Below are 19002 nucleotides of genomic sequence, written 5' to 3' on the forward strand. Positions count from 1 at the left end.
TTCTCATAGCTTTTAATCATATGAAGAAATGCATCATCTTTACTTTGGAGCCTTCCTTTTTTTCTTTCTGATAACTCTAGTAATATATTGATGGTATCTCAAAAGTATCTATATTTTAATATTTTTAATCTTGTAGGAAAATTATGTGTGCATATTCTTTTGATCTTTGTAACAATCCTAAAAGATTTGTAATTGTCATTCATAATTTATGAGAAAACCAAAGGCTTGGTGATAGCAATCAATTTCCTCAAATTCATGAAGTAAATAATTAATTGAATGGAGATTTGGGGCTATTCTTCCTTTGGCGTTATTTTGTCTTAATTGATGTTTTATTGCTTGTAGACTGTCTCTTTACATTTTTGTAAAGAGTACATTTCAAAAAAATATCAAGCTCAATCCCTTTGCTTTTTCACCCAGCATACATGCTGTGCCTAGGCTAGCAATCCAGGAACCCCTGCTCTGATCTTTCCTCTGATCACTGTCATCTCATCTTAGAAATGTCATTCCTACAGTCAATATCAATGCTGCATTCACACGAATTCTATGAAAAAAATATTCCTGTTTGTATGTCTGTGTGGAAGAAAAATAGACAACATAAAAGATCTGGAGGAAGGAAGAAGATTGGAGCAAGAAAAAAACAAAAACAAAAACAAAATGGAAGAACTAGGAAAGGTAGACAGAGGCTTGGAGATGTAGCTAAAACTAATGTCTACTACCCAGGGGAAATACGTTATTTGGAGCAGCAGTTGTCTGCCCGTGTGTCAAACAGCCCTTGCACAGGTGTTCCCTAAGACTATCGGAAAAATAATTTTATGGCTAAGAGTCACCTGAATATAAGGAACTGTATTAAAGGGTCACAGTATTAGGAAGGTTGAGAACCACTGATTTGGAGGAATGAATGGATTACGTATCTTCAGAGTTGTGACAAGAACTGAGTCAGTGAAAATTCGACAGTCCTAATATAGTGTTAGGAAACCTGTCCAGGCCCTCCCTATCTTGACCGCATAACCATAAACACATTCTAATTAATCATATAGGCTAGGTGTTAATGGTGCCTATGAACTAGTAAGATGATGCAAATGTGACATATTAACAGATATTAATGGTACGTCCATAGAATTATGGGTATTTTCAGAAGAGAAATAATCACTAATGATTGATTACATTTGTTGACCTATTTTATGTTAGGCATATGAACCAATTCATTTAATTCTTCCTCAGGCTAGATGGCAATACTATTAACAACTAGTTGAAAGATAAGGTACTTTTTATAAAGTAACACCATGGTGAATATAAAGTTAGAAATCACAAAGCTACAATGTTGACCAAAATGTCTACCTCTGGATCTTATAAGTAAGCTCTATGATTCTTCAGGGAAAGGATAAGCTTCAATTCCAGTCAGTGAGTGGATGGAGGCAACCCAGGACCAACCTGCAAGGCTCTTCTCTGTGGCCCAGGAGTGCCTCAAGTCAGTTCCATCCCTCAGCACTATGCTTTACCCTCCCTCAGAAACCACATTGGCTGTCTTAGTCCTTAGTACATGACTTTCTTGTCAACCTTTTAGCTTTGTGATTTTTAACTCTATAGACACCACGATGTTACTCTATAAAAAGTACCTCACCATAAAACTAGGATTGATATTAAATAAGGTGCTATACATGTCAGATACTCATATTTTCACATATATGAAATACATATTCATATTTATGAATATATGAAAAACATGAGGAGCTGAAATGTATAGATCCTTATAAATATCTTAGAAAAAAGTGTATTGGGCATGCTGCAGCTGCTATTTGAGAGAATTTCAGTTTTTAATAGAGTTTTCTGCTTGGCCATACTTAGGCAGCACAGAAGTAAAAGATAATTTTAATCAGCCACCCTCAGAGGTTCTTTCATGTTCCACTTAGCACTTCTTCTGCCTTCATTAAGACCAGAGTCTCTCAGCCTATTGTGTCATTACTTTCTTCAAGCTGCTTACTAGAATGGACCATGAAAGGTTAAGAGTGCCATGAAAGCATATTCACTAAGCTTTTGAAAAGCAGTCTTTTCTTTCTATTTCCCACAAAACTCTAACTGTTCCTCTCATATTTAATATGATATTAGAATTTAAAGTCATTAGGCTAAAGCTTCATAGGGTATCATGGTGATACTAGCCCTGCAATAGTGCTAGGTATATACCTCTATAGTGTCAGAACAAAGTGTAATTGAGATCTTGGAAAGAAGAGAAGCAAGCTACTCTGAAAAGGCTAAAACTCTAAGTAATGATGGTAAAATGATGCACACGGAAAAGAACTGACGTTCAAATTTGAGCTTTACTGTCCTAGTATGCTTTTTCTGTTACTATGATAAAATATTTGATCCAAACCAACTTGGTGAAGAACAAGTTTATCTGACTTACATGTCACGATCCATCATGGAGGGAACCCGAGGCAGGGATGAGGTAGGCTGGATGCATGGGCTGAAGCAGGGGCTGTAAAGGAACACTACTTATTGGTTTGCTTCCTGTGGCTTCCTCAGATTACCCAGAGTACTTTGGTATACAACCGGGGATACTTTCAAGGGGTGGCATCCCTCTCAATGGACTGGGCCCTCCCACATCAGTCATTACTGTTATTATAGAAAATACACCACAGGTATGCTCTCAAGCCAATATGATAGAGTCAGTTCCTCAAAGTTTCCTCTTCTGGGGCACTGTAGCTGTCTCAAAATGATAAGAACTAACCATCAAATTTACCATTTAAAAAAATGATTTTCATTTTTAAAATTATGTGTGTATGTGAGTAGCTGTGTGTTGGTTTGTGTATGTGTGTGCAGATGCAGTTAAAAGGCATCAGATTCCTGGAGCTGGAGTTATCAGCAGTTATGAGCTGCTTGACATGGGTGCTGAGAGCCAAAATTAGCTACTATGCAAAAATACTATATGCTTTTCCCTGATGAGTTGTGTCTCAAGTGCCAGTATTTACCCTTGCTTAGTGATGTGTGATTCAGGGCTTTTCACTTAGCTACTTACATGCCATGTGTCTTTTATTTCAGTTTAACCATATAATTTCTGATTCTGACTGTGTACGTAAGAATAAAATTCATTTGTATATTCATTGAGTATCTCATACCAGATATGAGGTGTGTGAGTGTGTGTGTGTGTGTGTGTGTGTGTGTGTGTGTGTGTGAGTGTGCGCGCGCACGCGCATGCTCACACACACACATATGCACGTGTGCATGCATAGGTACACTCATCAGTACATGTACATATGCAGGCATGCATGCATAGATACAGATGTACAAAATGTGTATGTTTGAATTTTTTCCAAGATATATATTATTTTATTAATTTGTTCTTGTTACATCCCAATGGTTATCCCATCCCTTGTCTCCTCCCATTCTTCTCTCCCTCCCATTTTCCCCTTATTTCCCTCCCCTATGACAGTTCCTGAGGGGGATTACCTCCCCCTGTATATGCTCATAGGGTATCAAGTCTCTTCTTGGTAACCTGCTGTCCTTCCTCTGAGTGCCACCAGGTCTCCCTGTCCAGGGAAAATGGTCAAATATGAGGCACCAGAGTACGTGAGAAAGTCATACCCCACTCTCCACTCTACTGTTTGAATTTTTAACAAATATATATGAAATAAAAGACAAATGAACTACGTAGTTACTTTGTGTTTGCTGCAATACAGTTGGGAGTTTAAAAATAGAGTTAAGATCTCCCTTGTAAAAGTCACCAAAAAAAAAAAAAAGAGTTTTGGAAGTCATATAAAGCTAATATAGTTCTCAACTGTATATGATGCTATGTCTATTGATATTTGGTGATATCTGTTGTTACAACTAGGCATAGGGATAGTATTGCCATCTAATGATTTCCAAGCCTTCTATCATGCAGGCCAGAAGTAAAACCTAAATAAAAACAAACAAAACAAAACCAGGAGACTTCATCCATCCTTAGTTCTCATATACCCACCCTGAAACCCTCATTTCCCGTAACCTTATCGGCTGTTCTCTCTTGAACTTTCAACTCCCTGTCTTCATGACTAACACCAGTACTAACCCCAGCAGACATGGGTTATTAAGTGGAAATTTCAGTAGCAGGCACAGGGTACCTCCCAGGATCACTGTTCTGAAAGGCCCCAGAGACACCAAAAGAACACAGACTAGAGCAATTTTTCCTGCTTGACCCCTGTAATGAGATAGGAAGAACCTGTTGCTTATTGAAGAACTGGAATGGGCCTGTGGGCTGATACCCAGAGGGGCAATCGACACAGGATATTGGGTACAGGTAAACTCAGTCCATGAAAAGCACAGAAAGTCATGATGAAGTGGATACGAGTACTCAGACAGAAAGGAACCTCACTGTAGCAACTAAGTGGAAGGAGTTGGCGTTTACTAGATGGGGAAGATAAAGAAGGGACACACCTGGTGGGTGGGAGAAATCAAGGTTCCATTTGAAGTGTGAAGGCTGAAAGATATGTGAGATATCTGACTAGAGATGACAAGCACACACAAGACATCCAGTTCAAAATTAAAAAAAAAAATCTAGGCCAAGAATATAAGCAAAGGGACCATTAATGTGACTTCAGAGAAGAGAAGCAGCAGGGAGGAGAAATTATTGCCAATCACAACATATGCTGCAAATATAGGATTTTTTTTTTTTGCCAGTTTCAGGGACTTTTTCTTAAAATAAGTTTTTAAAGAATTATGTAAAACATATTTTGATCATCTTCACCCTTTACCCGCAACTGCTCCCAAATCCACCACCCTTTCCTGCCCACCAAGCTTTGTATTTTTCTATCTTCGTTGTCTTAAACATCCATCAAGTTCCATCTAGGCTTGTCTAAAGCTGGCGGATATGTAGCTCTCCACAAGGCTGTGGGAGACCCACCAGGTATCATAGTCTTAAAGAAAATTGGCTCTCCCTCTCCCTGAGGTTATCAGTTGTCATTAGCTTCTCAGATCAGGGGAGACCTCATGCCATCTCCCTTCCTTTTTGTTGGGGTTTGGTCTGGCTCGGCCTCACAAAGCTTCTGTGCATGCTGTCACAACTTCTGTGCATTCCTATGTGAAGCTGTTGTGTCCAGGAGACACTGTCGCGTTGTAGTTTTTCACTACCTCTGGCTCCTACATTTTCTACTCTGAGTCTTTCGGGACGTGCTGTGTGATACAGATGTCCCACTTAGGGCTGAGCATCCCACAGTCTTTTATTCTTTAAACCTTGGCCAGCTGTGGGTCTCTGTGTTACTCACCATCAAGTGCAAATGCAAACATCTGTGATGAGAGTTGAGAGACCCATTTATCTATAGGTAAAACAGTAATGTATTAGGAGTCAAGTTAACTCTGTGTCCATTTAGCAGGATGATACTATTCGGCTCTCCCCAAGGTCCTATGAAGACTTGTTTAGTCCCTTCTTCTTAACCTGATAATGGTGCCAGATACAAGTTTCATCTTGTGGAGCAGAACAAAAAGCCAATCAGAAGGCGGTTGTTTTACACCCATGATGTTCTTGCCTTCCTTGTTTCAGTGGGCATGCTTGTCAGGCCAGTCATTACCATAGCCCATAGGGTTCATAGGTTGGTGAGACTGATCCTGACTTTTTACTTTTTCTTCTCCAGTAATGTGAATAGTGCCTTCCAGCCCTTCAAAAGCAAACCAGTAGAGACAATGTGTCTTGTTTGACTTCTCCATACTCCATGACTCAAGTGATATTCTTAACAATGTTAGGTTTATTTGTTTTTTCATTAAGTTATGGAGGGTAATCAATACCACTAGCAATGACCTATAGTATTCACTGGCCAACAACTCCACAAAAGTAACCCATCCTGGATCCTGGTATGGAACTCTTTTCGTTAGTGTCTTAGGAGGGATATTGTTATCCATTTATAGAGAAACTCCATATATATATATATATATATGTGTGTGTGTGTGTGTGTGTGTGTGTGTGTGTGTATGTGTGTGTGTGTGTGTGCTTGTATGTGTGCCTTTGTGTGTGTCTGTATTTCTGTGTGTGTATTAAGTTCACTTACCATTTTACCCTAGTACATTCATGAACACCTAACATCATCAAAATGGGGGGTCACTCTTTCAAACTGGAGAAAGTAGCTGAGATGTCAGCCTTTTAAATATATATAATAATGGCCAAATATACAGTAGACTGTTTTAAATATATGAGATCCTGGTGAATATATTAAAATAGGGTCCGACTAATAGTAACAATACCATCAAATTCCTTATATATTCTCAGGCACTGTACTATAGCTCCCTACATGGGGCATTCTGTTCTCTGAACTAAGCACTTAAGAAAGATGAACCAATAATGTTCAGAATAATTACCTATCATTGGTCAATATATATATATATATATATATATATATATATATATATATATATATTATAAAGAAATAAAAATATCCTTAATCATAGAACTATTGTTTACTAAATTAACTAAATTGATTTCATAGACATCAGTAGCACTTACTGTATATCAGGGCTGCTGCAGTTTTGCAAGTGTAACTCATTTAATCCCCAGCATTTCTGGGAAGTAAGAACTCCAGAGTGATAACAGCGTCTAGTTCACATAACTCACAGGTAGAGAATCAGGTTACCTTACCATCTGTGAGCCTGTTTCTCCTCATGTAAATTAGGAATGGGGGTGTAGTAGAAGGTAGTTTTTAGAGAGAAAATTACAGGCTGTATTTTCGTCATTTTAATACCATTAATAATGTCACTATTACACTCACATTGGTTCAGATAGTAATGCAGAACAACCAGAAATTTTAAGTTGGTAGCTTCAAGACAGTTGCCTTTTTCCCCGGAGAGAGAGTCCTAGCTTCTGTGTCATTCAGAATTCCATATTGCAGGCCATAGCCTTTTGGAAATTAAGACCACTGAGAAGTGCTTAGTTAAGGGGAAAATGGGATTACAGAAGGTTAGAATGTGTTTACATAGCTATATATTACAACTGGGTGGTGCTTGAGGCCTTGTGAGGTCTGATCCTTTAATTGTGTAGATAAATAAAGATTGTCAAAGCAAAACTATTTTTTAACTTTATTTTATTAATTTATTCATATTACATCTCAATTGTTAGCCTACCCCTTGTGTCCTCCCATTCCTCCCTCCCTCCCATTTTCCCCTTACTCCCCTCCCCTATGTCTGTGACTGAGGGGGACCTCCTTCCCCTGTATATGCTCTTAGGGTATCGAGTTTCTTCTTTGTAACTGCTATCCTTCCTCTGAGTGCCAAAAACAAAACTATTGATCCAAGAGAGACACACCTTGTTTCAAAGTTTGCCCCTCAGCTCTTCTGACTAGGCTGGTCTGGACGCTCTGCTCTCCTTCTGCTGGAAGGCCATTGATACCTAAATCTCTCTCCAACCACGGTTCCCAGAGAGAAAGTTTAAATTATAAGATTATAACATGATACGATTAAAAACCTGTCACTTAGGATAAAAACTTAGGAGTATGAGTCTTTCTAATGGTTCCAAGAACATTTAAAGAAAAATTTAAAAATAACTTCAGCAAGGTACAACTTGATAAGTTTTGACACATTCAGCCATTTATTCAAGACAGTGATCTTACCCATCGCCCCCCTAAAAGTTCCTTTATTCACCTTCCCAATCCCTATATCCAGCTTCCTCTCCTTCCACCTCTGACCCGAGCCCAGGCAGCTACTATTCTCTATTCTGTCATCCTGCCTGAAATTTTTATGTAAAAGGATTCACTCGGTATTCACCATTTGATTATTTTGAAATATATCTATTTTGTTACATCTATCAATAGTTCAGTCCTTCTTGTTGCACAATAGTATTCTGTGTGAGTAGGACACAAAATGTTTGTCTGCTAACTTGTAGTGATACTATTTATTTTAGGGGTGTTAAAACCAAAATAACTATAAATATTTGTAACATTCGGATTGCTCATATTTATTCATCTTGCATAAATGCTTTCAAAGAGTAGAATGCTTAACTTACAGAGAAGGGTTACATGTAAGTCCTGAATGAGCACTCAACCATTCTAAAGAGCTTGTGCCATTATACAGTCGCACAATGTATTAGAATTCCAAAACTCTACAGCTTTCATTAGTAGTTATTTCACTAGGCATGTCACAATACTTGACCATGGATTCAATTACACTTTGCATAATAACTTATTTTCTTCATCACCGTCCTGTGCTTATATGATGATTGTATATCTACAAGGTTGAATTATCTATTCAGAGCTTCTTATTTTAATTTTACTATTTTATTTTTATTCAGAATTTGCATTTTGAGTTTCTCTGTCTACATTATAGATACGTCCATCATCAAATATATGACTCCAAGTATTTTCTTGCATTCAGTTGCTTGCCTGTTTCTTTCTTTTTCTCTCTTTTATTGAAATCTATTCTTCTCTCTCATAACATAGCCTGATTACATTTTCCTCTCCCTCTACTCCTCCTAGTCTGTCCACACCTCCTCTTCCATCCAGATCTCCTCCCTTTCTGTCTTTCATTAGAAGAGACTTCTAAGAGATAATAATAAAGTTCAATTAAAGAAAATATAATATGATAAAACAAAGCCATCACATATAAGTTGGACAAGATTTCTTTTTCAAAAAGAAAAAGAACCCAAGAGAAGGCACATGAATCCACTCGTTTGCACACTCACAAATCTTATAAAAACACTAAACCTGAAGCCATAGTTTATATGCTGAGGACCCATGCAGATTCGTGAATGCCCTGTCCATGCAGCTTCAGTTTCTGTGAGGTCACATGAGCTTTGATCATGTTGGTTTAGAGGGTTCTGTTTTCTTGGTGTCCTTTCTCCTCTGGCTCTTACAATCTTGCTGCCTGCCTTCTCTTCTGTGGGGTTCCATAAGCTCTGAGGAAAGGGATTTGATAGAGACAACCTATTTAGGGCTGAGTGTTCCAAGGTCTCTCACTCTCTGCTTTTTGTCTGGCTGTGAGTCTGTATTTCTTCCCATCTGTAGCAGGAGAAAGAGTAACTGATGACAGCTGAGCAGGGCACTGATCTATGAGTAGAGCAGAATGCCATTAGAAGTTATTGTATCATTACAGTTGTTGTTGTTGTTGTTGTTGTTTTAAACCCATAGTATATTTCTTTAAAACTGTTTTTAGTAACAGTAACTTTTAATTATCAATTTTTCCTTTATTCTTGGATTGTGTTTTAGATATTATACCTAATCCATGTCCTGACAATATTCCCTTACATTTTCTTTTGGACACTTTATTTACGATTATTATGTAGATGTATAATCCATTTGAAAGATTACATGTAGATTAAAGTTTGTTATTTTGCATATTGGATCACCAGTATTTCAAATATCATTATTTTTAAAAGTTTGTCTTTTCTCCATTGAATGGTCCTGTGCCTTTGTTGAAGATCTGCCATCTATATATCTACATAGCAAGACAATGGTATTGGTTTTTATTCCTTTGGTTTTTATTTTCCTTTTTAAAGGTTTCTTGTTACTTCTGGTATTTAGGTTGGGATTGTGTTAGATCTATGAGTTAATTTTCAAACTATGTCATATTACAGTAATAAACTCTTGATATTTATTCTTTAAAACTGGGCTATTACTTAATGGTATAGTACTGACATGGCATTAGAAAGTCCCTAGATTCCATCTCAGTCTCTAGTATATGGACACACACACACACACACACACACATACACACACACACACAAACACACACACACCATGAGAAACATTTTTCCATAATATATCCACTCTTGGAAAATAATACACAATATTTGAAAAGAATGTGTGAATAACTAGCCAATGGACAGAACACTCTCCACAGTAGAGTGGAGAGTGGGATATTACTTTCTCACATACTCTGGTGCCTCACCTTTGACCATGTCCCCTGGAGGGGGAGACCTGGTGGCACTCAGAGGAAGGACAGCAGGTTACCAAGAAGAGACTTGATACCCTATGAACGTATACAGGGGGAGGTAATCCCCCTCAGGAACAGTCATAGGGGAGGGGAATAAGGGGAAAATGGGAGGGAGGGAAGAATGGGTGGATACAAGGGATGGGATAACCATTGAGATGTAACAAGAATAAATTAATAAAGGAGAAAAAATAAAAATAAAAATAAAAACAATCTTGGGTTAAAAAAAACAGAATATGACAAGACTAGCAAAGGCTACTGTATGTATCATACTGAGCTACATTAGCTCAAATGTATAGTTGGTTTTCTCTAGGCCTTCCAGGTTTTCAGTCTACTTGAGTTATTCAGAGAAAGCACTGGTATCTATGACTATAATAATTTACTTCTCCACTTTTCCTTTCTGCTTTTCCTCTTTTTAAAATCCACTTTTTAAAAATATAAGTACACTGGGCTACAACCACCTTCCCCTCTATGATGTGTGCAAGTTTCATCTGTAGGAGGAGGTTGAAGAAGCGACACCTTCTTTCTTTCTCTTGGAGTTCATTACTACTTGCCATTTTATGTCCATCATTGAAATCTTGTCATTCAGACAATTGGTCCTGGTTTGGGTTATTTTGCTTGAAAGAATTAATCCAGGCTCCATTACTTCATTTTTTACTACAAGAATGATTGTCATGCAACCATAGTGAAACCACAAACCAGCAGAAAGTACTTAAGTGCACATCTCTTTGTATGTGATACACTGGGCAGCACTAACTGGGCTTAGTGGGCTATTTAAAAACAGAGACCTGCATTTGGGAGGAGGATGCCTTTCAGGAGGTATCATGGAAGTTGGAAGATAGAAATGGAGCTAGATGTGATCATCTTTAGAAATAATATATGTGTGTGTGTGTATTTATGTATTCTCACAAATAAAGATAATTTTTAAACTTTAAAAAAACTTAACTTTAAAAATAATAATAATAGTCCAAGATTGCACTCCCACCAGCAATAAAGGAGTGTTCCCCTTTCTCTACTTCCTCGCCAGCAAATGGTGTCACTTGAGTTCTCCACGCTTGAGTGGAGAGCGGGAACTGACTCTGACACAAACTCTGGTGCCCCATATTTGACCACTTCCCTTGGTGGGGAGGCCTGGTGGCACTCAGAGAAAGGATAGACAGGCTACCAAGATGAGACTTGATAGCCTATGATCATATAGTGGTAGATGAGGTCCTCCTAGGTCACTGACACAGGAGAGGGGAATAGGGTGAAAGCAGGAGGTAGGGAGGAACAGGTGAATACAAGGGATGGGATAACAATTAAGATGTAATCTGAATAAATTAATTAAGTAAATTTTAAAAATTAACAATAGTCATGGCTCCAATCTCAATGTTATGCCTATAGGGCTTGGTTCAGGTTTTCCCTTCATGGTGTCACATTCCTTCTGAACATTATCAATGTCCCCTTTTCACCCTGTCCCACTTCTCACCCTTCTGTTGTCTCTTTCACCAACCTGCCTTTGCATATTCTATTTCTTCCTTCAAGCTCTAGTTAGGTGCAGGATCTTCATGAGCCTCTTCTGATCTCCTCATAGATGTTTTATTTGGGTTTTCATTGTGATGAAATTAGTTCATACCTGTCCTTTACTATTTAGATTTTAGGCTTGCCTTCTTGTTTGTACCAATCGTTCATTCTTTCTATTGCACTTAGTATTCCTTAAGAATGGATGCAAATTTTTATATGTCCGTTGCTCAAATAGTTATCACAAAACATTAGACACAGGAAATGCTTCACTTGGATGTAAAACAAGTGTATAACTGTGTTAATAGAGACTTGAAGAACATTTTGTCTTTACTTTTTACAGGTAGACTGAGTTCTCTAGCATTTTGTATTCAAAGATTAAGAAAAACAGCATCTTTTGGTAGCTTCTGGTCAACGTATGGATGAGGTCTGTTTAGCAAAAGGCATGAATTGGATTCAGAAAGAGCACTCTGAGATTATGGCCCTGTTTTGCTCAAGGAAATTAGAAAAGATAGGTTAGGATTTTGGAAGATGCCTTTAAAAACATAAGCATTTATGTTCCAGTCACTTCCTGAGAAATCCAGAACCCTTACTAGTGAGAGAATATTTTCAGGAAGTTGTGGGCTGGCCGGCCGATGGTGTTTGAAACAGCAGCATGTGACTGGGGCAGATGGGAGTGGATAAGGGCAGGGATAAAAGCAGGGGAGGGACTGTGGGTGTGAGCGGAACAGAACACCATGAATGAGGAAAAGAAAAGGTTGGCTGAATTGATTTTGAAAAGCAGCCTGTCTGATGGCAACAGCCTTATGATGTACACGCACGGTACTAAGTAAAACAATCTTCTTACCAGTTAGCCCAGGTAGAAATTCCTGAAAGGTCAATTGTAACTCCAGTTCCTTCAGTTTAAAATTTTAAAGAACCCACAATGTAGACGAGATAAGAAAAGTCCAGGTATCAGTTTGGGGGACTTTTATACTACAAGGTCATTATTATGAACAAACGCACCATCACCAGAGTACAAAGGCAGAAAAAACTAGGTAACCCAAATCATGCAGGTCTTCCAAAAATAATACAGCAGAAATCTTTCATTTGTGCTCTCTGGCTCCTTCCTACACTCACACCTTGCTTTCCATGCTTTGGGATTTTTAGGTCAATTGAATGTGCAGTGTAATTGTTGTGTGATATATTTTCCTCCATTTGCCTCTCTCCTCTCACAATGCGTCAATAAACATTGTCACTGTTGGCTGTGAAACTGGCTTTGAGCATCTGTGTTCCTTCCCATCTTGCTACAACTTGCTCAGCACTTTCTTCAGAATGCTTTCACCCTACCTCAGCGATCCCTTAAAGGCTGTAGGGACTGTGGCAGGCTGCTGTCTTTAGGGAAGGAAAATCAGACTACAATATATCTTGAAAGTCTATTCATATTGTGTTTAGTGACTGTTTGTTGTTTGTCATTAAAGTACACCGATATGTTTCTTTGGAATTAAAAAATTCTAGCTCTGTGCAGACCACCCATACATAGGTCCCAAGAATACACGAAGCCCTGGCTCTCCTTATATTATCTCTGTGAATGCTATCTAAAACAAGAAGCAAATATGACTGTCTCCCTATGCATAAGCAGCACAAAGTTCTTCTAAATCCATACTTTTAAATCCTAAAATATCCAGCTGCCCTTATTTGATTATCGTAAGCTTTCTGACTAGACCTTAAGGGATAATCTCAGATAAGCAACTTGGGGTGTGGTAAGGTGATAATACACTGCAAAAGAATTATATATTTCTATATCTTAACTTAGACAAGAGCTGGAGATAAAGACAGTGTGAGTGGGTGTGTATCTCTCACCTAGCACACAAGCACTGGTACCTGGCTACATACATAAATGTGTGTATATTGTCCATTTGCTGCCATTTTACTAGCTTTCACTCAGATTCTGCCTCTGTGGCCTGCCACCCATAGCTTGTGGTAGAAGTATTTTTCACCACTCTCTTCCTCCTACTTCTTTCCCCCCACACACTTATGGTATGTGTGGTTTTGCCAGACCCATATGAAGACAGGGGAACACTGATGGGATTGCATTTCGCTTTTCACAAGTGTGGGAATGAAAATACTTCCCAATGAAAACATCTGTCTCTGTTCAAGTCACGCCCAGTTATCCCCCCAAAGAAATGTTCTGATTAACTTTTTTTTTTTAAAGTCTTAAGATAGCAGTTTGTGTAGCCGATCTAATTAAGAAGTTTATGTAACAGATCTGCAGGGTTCTTTTTTTTTTTTCCCCTTCTTCAACTGGGTTCTTTGAGCTCAGTTTGAATGTTACCAGCTTTCAATATGCAACGGCCAAGTGTTTCCCGAGCTGAAAATTATCAGCTTCTGTGGGATACGATCGCTTCTTTAAAACAATGTGAAGAAGCTATGCAACACGCTTTCATTCCGGTAAGGAAAATGCCTTACTTACTTACTTAGGGATTCTTTTATTTATCGCCTTCATTCTTGTCATGTTAGAAAGAAAGGCATTCTGTATATTTAAGGATGTATTATCTCTGAATTCCTTGCTATGGATAAATGCATGTCTGTTCCTGTTTACTTTGTATGAATTCTGGATTCTTGATAAGGTCACATATTGATCAGTGAGAAAGAATAACAGTGGTCCAAATTATTGCCATGGGGATGGTATCTTCTAATAGTGGCATGCACTAAAGATGAATATAGTACTGATATTTCTTGCACTGATATTCGAAGTTACTTGATTTTACACAAAAAGTACTCTGTGTAGCTTGAATATCTTTTGCAGGTGGGTTCCATAGACAGATCAAAGACTATCAGTTAGCTTTCAATTTTGTGTCCTAGTCTGATTTGAGTAAAGCCCACATTATAGGCTCTCTTAAGAAGTGTAATCATTTCTTCAGTAGTGATGCTATGCTTACATATCTGTAAACAAGCCTGAAAGGATCTATAGATATACAAAGTTACTTAATAAATGAGTTTTTCTTGTTCCATCTTGTAGAAATAATTTCTATTCTTGCAATTTATACAGCAAGGGGGATGAGGTTGATCAGATTTGATAAGTGAGGTGACTTGAACACTAGATAGCAGAAGAGGATTAAAGTTGATTTAATGTGGTATTGACATTTTAAGATAACAAATGAAGAATGATGGAAAGTTATTTAAAAGTAACCCTTATTAAAAGTCATGACAAACTTCCTCCAATAAAATATATTTCTTCTGGCATAGGAACTCAAGAGATATGCTTCTTTCAACAAGGGAAAAATCCAAATTTTTTTTTAAAGATCAGATTACTCTCAAGCTTGTCATATTGAACATAATCATGATTTTCTCTGCATTTTAAAAATCACTTGAATGTTTCAAAGACTGCCATATATGGGTTTCCCCTATTTGAATTCTGGGCTCTTATTGGATGACTATAGGCTCATCCTGAATACCAACAGCATAAGACAGAGTCTCTGTAAAAGATTTTAAAAGGGTGTTTAGAAGTTCTCAGGACCATATGAAGTTAGGACGATTCTGTCTTGAACTGAAACAAGTACATTGTTTGTTTCTATGGTTGTCAAACTCATCTTTCTTTGTTTTATCAAAAAAACTTTGATATTCCCCAAGGACCTCTAGTACTTACTTTTAGGCAATGGTCTCTTAGACATATTGCTTTCCCCGTTCATGGCTGCTAGTACAAACCACTAATGTATCATCAAACATATTTATGTATTTTATTCTTGGTCTTCCTGATATTTTGTAATTTCCCAGAGAGAGGTGAAAAGGAAAGTTAGAAAAAGAAACTGATATTTGCTTATTTTCTGTTTTTCTATCTTGAAATCTGTGACTCCACAGATTCATCTAGTCTCAGAGTTTAACACGGTGCCTGACACACAAAGAATGCTTGGTGAGCATCCGAGGAAAATCTAATTCAAAATTAGGAAGTTCAAGTTGCTTCATGGCACTTTATCAGTAATTTTGTTTATACGGAACCTCATAAAATTATTTATATCTGAACCAGTGTAGTCAAAAAAATTCTTTATCTGGCCATTGCAGAAAATATAGTGGCACAAACAGTTATACCTTAATACATGGAAAATGTTCCTATGTAGAACACAGCTGTCAAGTCACTTCTGATGTCTCATGAGCTACTCTGTCTTCTACTCTATCTGTTGCCAAAATCTGCTAGTATGCACGTACACAAAAACACACAAAGTGTCATTTTGGTGTGAAGCTACTGGGAAATTTCTAATGCTTCAGACACCTTCTAATACCTCCAAAGATTTAGTAAATGTATACCATCACAATTTGTGAAAAATACTTTAAGAAACTGTGGCTAATTTTAAAATTATAAGTTAAGATAGTGAAGTTTAAATTGAGCATCAACACACCTGTAATCCCAGCACTCGGGGAGGCAGAGGCAGAGGCAGGAGGATCTCTGTGAGTTCAAGGCCGGCCTGGTCTATACAGGGAATGCAGGTCAGCCAAGGCTACACAGAGAAATGCTGTTTTGAAATGTAAAATAAATAAATAATAGATAGATGATAGATAGATAGATAGATAGATAGATAGATAGATAGATAGATGTATAGGTAAAGCCTCAATTTAGTTTGATCAATTTTAGACCTTAAAAAAAATGACCCTGTCCCCAACTATATATACTCTATAGGCTTGTGATTTGTATCTTATATACTTATATGTGTACTTATACATAAATGTATGTATTTGCATACATGTATATATATAATTACATATGGCATTTCAGCTTAATGATAACCTTCACTGTTTAGGATAAATTACAATCCTGTGCTGGTTCTGTCATATTAAAGAAATGACTGTTTGTTTGGGCTCAGATAATTGTCCCCCACAAAAATAATCCTAACAATTTTAAGTTAAATGTTTTTGAAATTAATGTTGTATGAGAAGTACAGATGCATATCAGTTGTGCTGATGTCAGGGAAACTGGCCTGAACAGCTCCCAAGCAGGTAAATGCTCTTGCCTGTGTGCACAGTGACTGTGTGGATTCTGCGCAAGTGATGAGAATGGTCTGGGTCGTAGATGTTCCGGATGATTTCTCACATGTGCTGACTATACAGGGGATCTCAGTCAATACCGTTCTGTGGACTAATAACAGCCCTGATGTATAATCTAAAACTATAATATAGTCTACTCCCATACAGTCTGAAATTCACCATGGTGACAATGAACTTGGACCAGTCAATACCCGTATCATATAACTCAAGAATAGTTTTCAGAGAAGATGGAAACCAAACTGTGACACTCTTCCATTTCAACATTGATTCACAAATCAGACCATGCCTATAGTGATGAAATAGAAATCAAGTCAGTTTCTGTAAGTTCATCTGCTGGACCCAATGGGGCCCTGAGTTCAAAGTAACAACAAAGATTTCCCCCCATGTCTTTCAGTATTAAGTGTTTGGCCCATGTAATCTAATAAATATTGAATGCAAATGGGAGTAAACATCTTCCATAAAATCTTAGTAACTCAATCTATCATAGAGCTTTGGGGCATCTTCTAGTATCTCTGGGTATCAGACAAATCTGAGGCTTTTGTGTTTTGTTAAAATGATTCCATACATTTATGAAGTAGCCCAATAGCTAGGAGTTCTGTTTCATAAAGATGTGTCTGTGTTTTTATTTACTTATCAGTTTGTTGAGCTCATGCTCTTGTTCTGGAGCCCCTGGTATCTATCTTCCAGGCACTATTCTGGGCCCAAGATAAAGGCACAAACAGATACTTACATTTCTGCTGGGTGCTATCACTTCTTAAGAGACTTCATAGCCTCTGGACTAAATGGTTCTCACTGTCTCTTCCTGCACTGTTGTTTTCCTTTACGCTAGTCATCACGTTGGGACTTAGTAAAGCTGTTCATTCTGGGATTCCATAGGTTATTAGTGCTTTGTATCTACCCATCTAACTACTAGACACTAGGCTTTTATTAATTAAAGACCACGTGCAATGGTATTTATTCATCTAGTTCAATATTGTTTGTTCTCAGTTCAAGTTCCTCGACAGTCATACCTCTTTCCTCCTCCCATCCCAGTACATTCAAAGTACCTCAACTGGCTTCCTGTACTGACTAACAGACAATCTTGTAACGCTTGCCAGTGAGTGACCAGTGAGGCAGGGGTAAATTGCAGAGGGCAAAGAGAGAACAAGGCGAGAGAAAAGATGAGCAAGTCAAATTGAAATAATTGGGCCTCAGTGTGAGATCCTGTCATCCCAGAAGTGACTCACATCCTCCCCACATGCATTCCCACAAGCCTGACCTCACGTGGAGCTCCTTTTCCCTCTTTAGAAGCCCTGACGAACACCGAGTGGAGACCCGGGTAAGCTTCTCTGTGAGATGACACGGCCGTCATCACTTCCAAGAGAGGCAGGCAGCAGAGACAGGGTCCTTCTCAAAATCAAATAGCCAGTAAGACCAGAGGTCCTGACCTCCTAGCACCCAGCCCACTTCTTGTCCTGATACTTTTTTCTTTCTCAGATTTTGTGTTTTGTACCGTAAGTAGTCAATGGCTTTCTCCTCCGCCCGCTCCCATGACCCTGTGAGTCACGTGGCAAGACCATGTGTTTCTTTTCTCTTCCTGTGTACTATACTGCCTAAAACAAGCTGTTTGCTAAGTGAATCTGTAGTGACTGATTAGCCCATGAGAAGTGCCAATTTAATCAGTGATGAGATGAAGAAGAGGAAGTGATCCTTCTTGTCTGTGTAGTCTGAAAATCTGCCTTCTCAGCTCCAGGATGACTTCCCTTAGCTGCTGCTGGCTCTTCTTTAGGCCTGCTTAGGTCAGCTCTAAATAGCATTTGTTCTGTGATGGCTTCCAGTCCTAGATCATGGTGTTCCAAGTGTGTTTTGTCCTCCCTAAATTCTAAATATTACTTGATGCATAATCGTGCATCCTTCTGCATCCGTTTTTCTATTTTATTCTTCTTGTCCTCACTTCCTATTCTGTTTAGTAATACCCTGATTTTTAGTCTAGTACTTTCTGAGGAATGTGCACAAAGTCATTAAACGAATTCCTAATGTTAAAGAAATAAAGATGAGACTTAATCTACAGAGAAATTCAGTTAAGATGGGGGAGACATTTAACTAGAAGTGACCCACATACTTACAGCAGTGTAATACTGGGAACTTTCAGAGATTGCTGATAAAGTGTCAGGAAGTACTACCTTTTGCTTTTAAATAAAACAAAAATACAACAAAATCTCTACCTCTTCTCTACCTCAGGTGTGTAATTTGCATGCACACAGACATAATGACACTTGATACAGAATGCCTCCCCTGTATTCCAATATTGCTCATTGTACAGAATTTGTATTAACTCAACAATTCCAGGGTATTGGTACAGATATGTGGTATTGTACAACAGAGTAAACTCTGTACTCAGCCATTCCCACATGCCTCCCACACTCTGGAGACTGCGAAGTCAGAGCCCGAAAAGTATTTGTTACAGCAAAAACAAGTAAATAAGTTGTTCAGAGTTAACAATAGAAGTTTCCTCTAGTAGGGAAACAGAATTTAAAATAATGTACATCAGAACCTGCCTTGAGATGATACTTTTAAAAGGAACTATTAATGCCCAAGGCTTCAGTTAAATATTTTTATTTAGTGTGC

The 19002-nt window shown here is 38.1% G+C and overlaps 1 protein-coding gene across 30 annotated transcripts in view; it reads left to right on the forward strand.

Annotated features, from left to right (window-relative positions):
* The window catches only part of DLG2 (discs large MAGUK scaffold protein 2), a gene marked incomplete at its 3' end in the record, with an annotated part of 1901401 nt that overhangs the window by 1197343 nt on the left and 685056 nt on the right, over positions 1–19002 (forward strand). For 2 of the 30 annotated variants that reach the window (XM_084767709.1, XM_084767711.1), the window contains exon 1: positions 13582–13806. The exons of 26 other annotated variants lie outside the window; for them this stretch is intronic. In XM_084767709.1, coding sequence (XP_084623835.1) covers positions 13684–13806 — 123 coding nt within the window. In that variant the 5' untranslated portion in view covers positions 13582–13683. Of the gene's footprint in view, positions 1–13549; positions 13807–19002 lie in introns of those variants that run through there. 2 more of the 30 variants (XM_084767712.1, XM_084767704.1) reach the window with 2 other exon arrangements.

This window comes from Acomys minous, assembly GCF_964271855.1.
Source record: "Acomys minous genome assembly, chromosome: 2".
Taxonomy (NCBI): Eukaryota; Metazoa; Chordata; class Mammalia; order Rodentia; family Muridae; genus Acomys; species Acomys minous.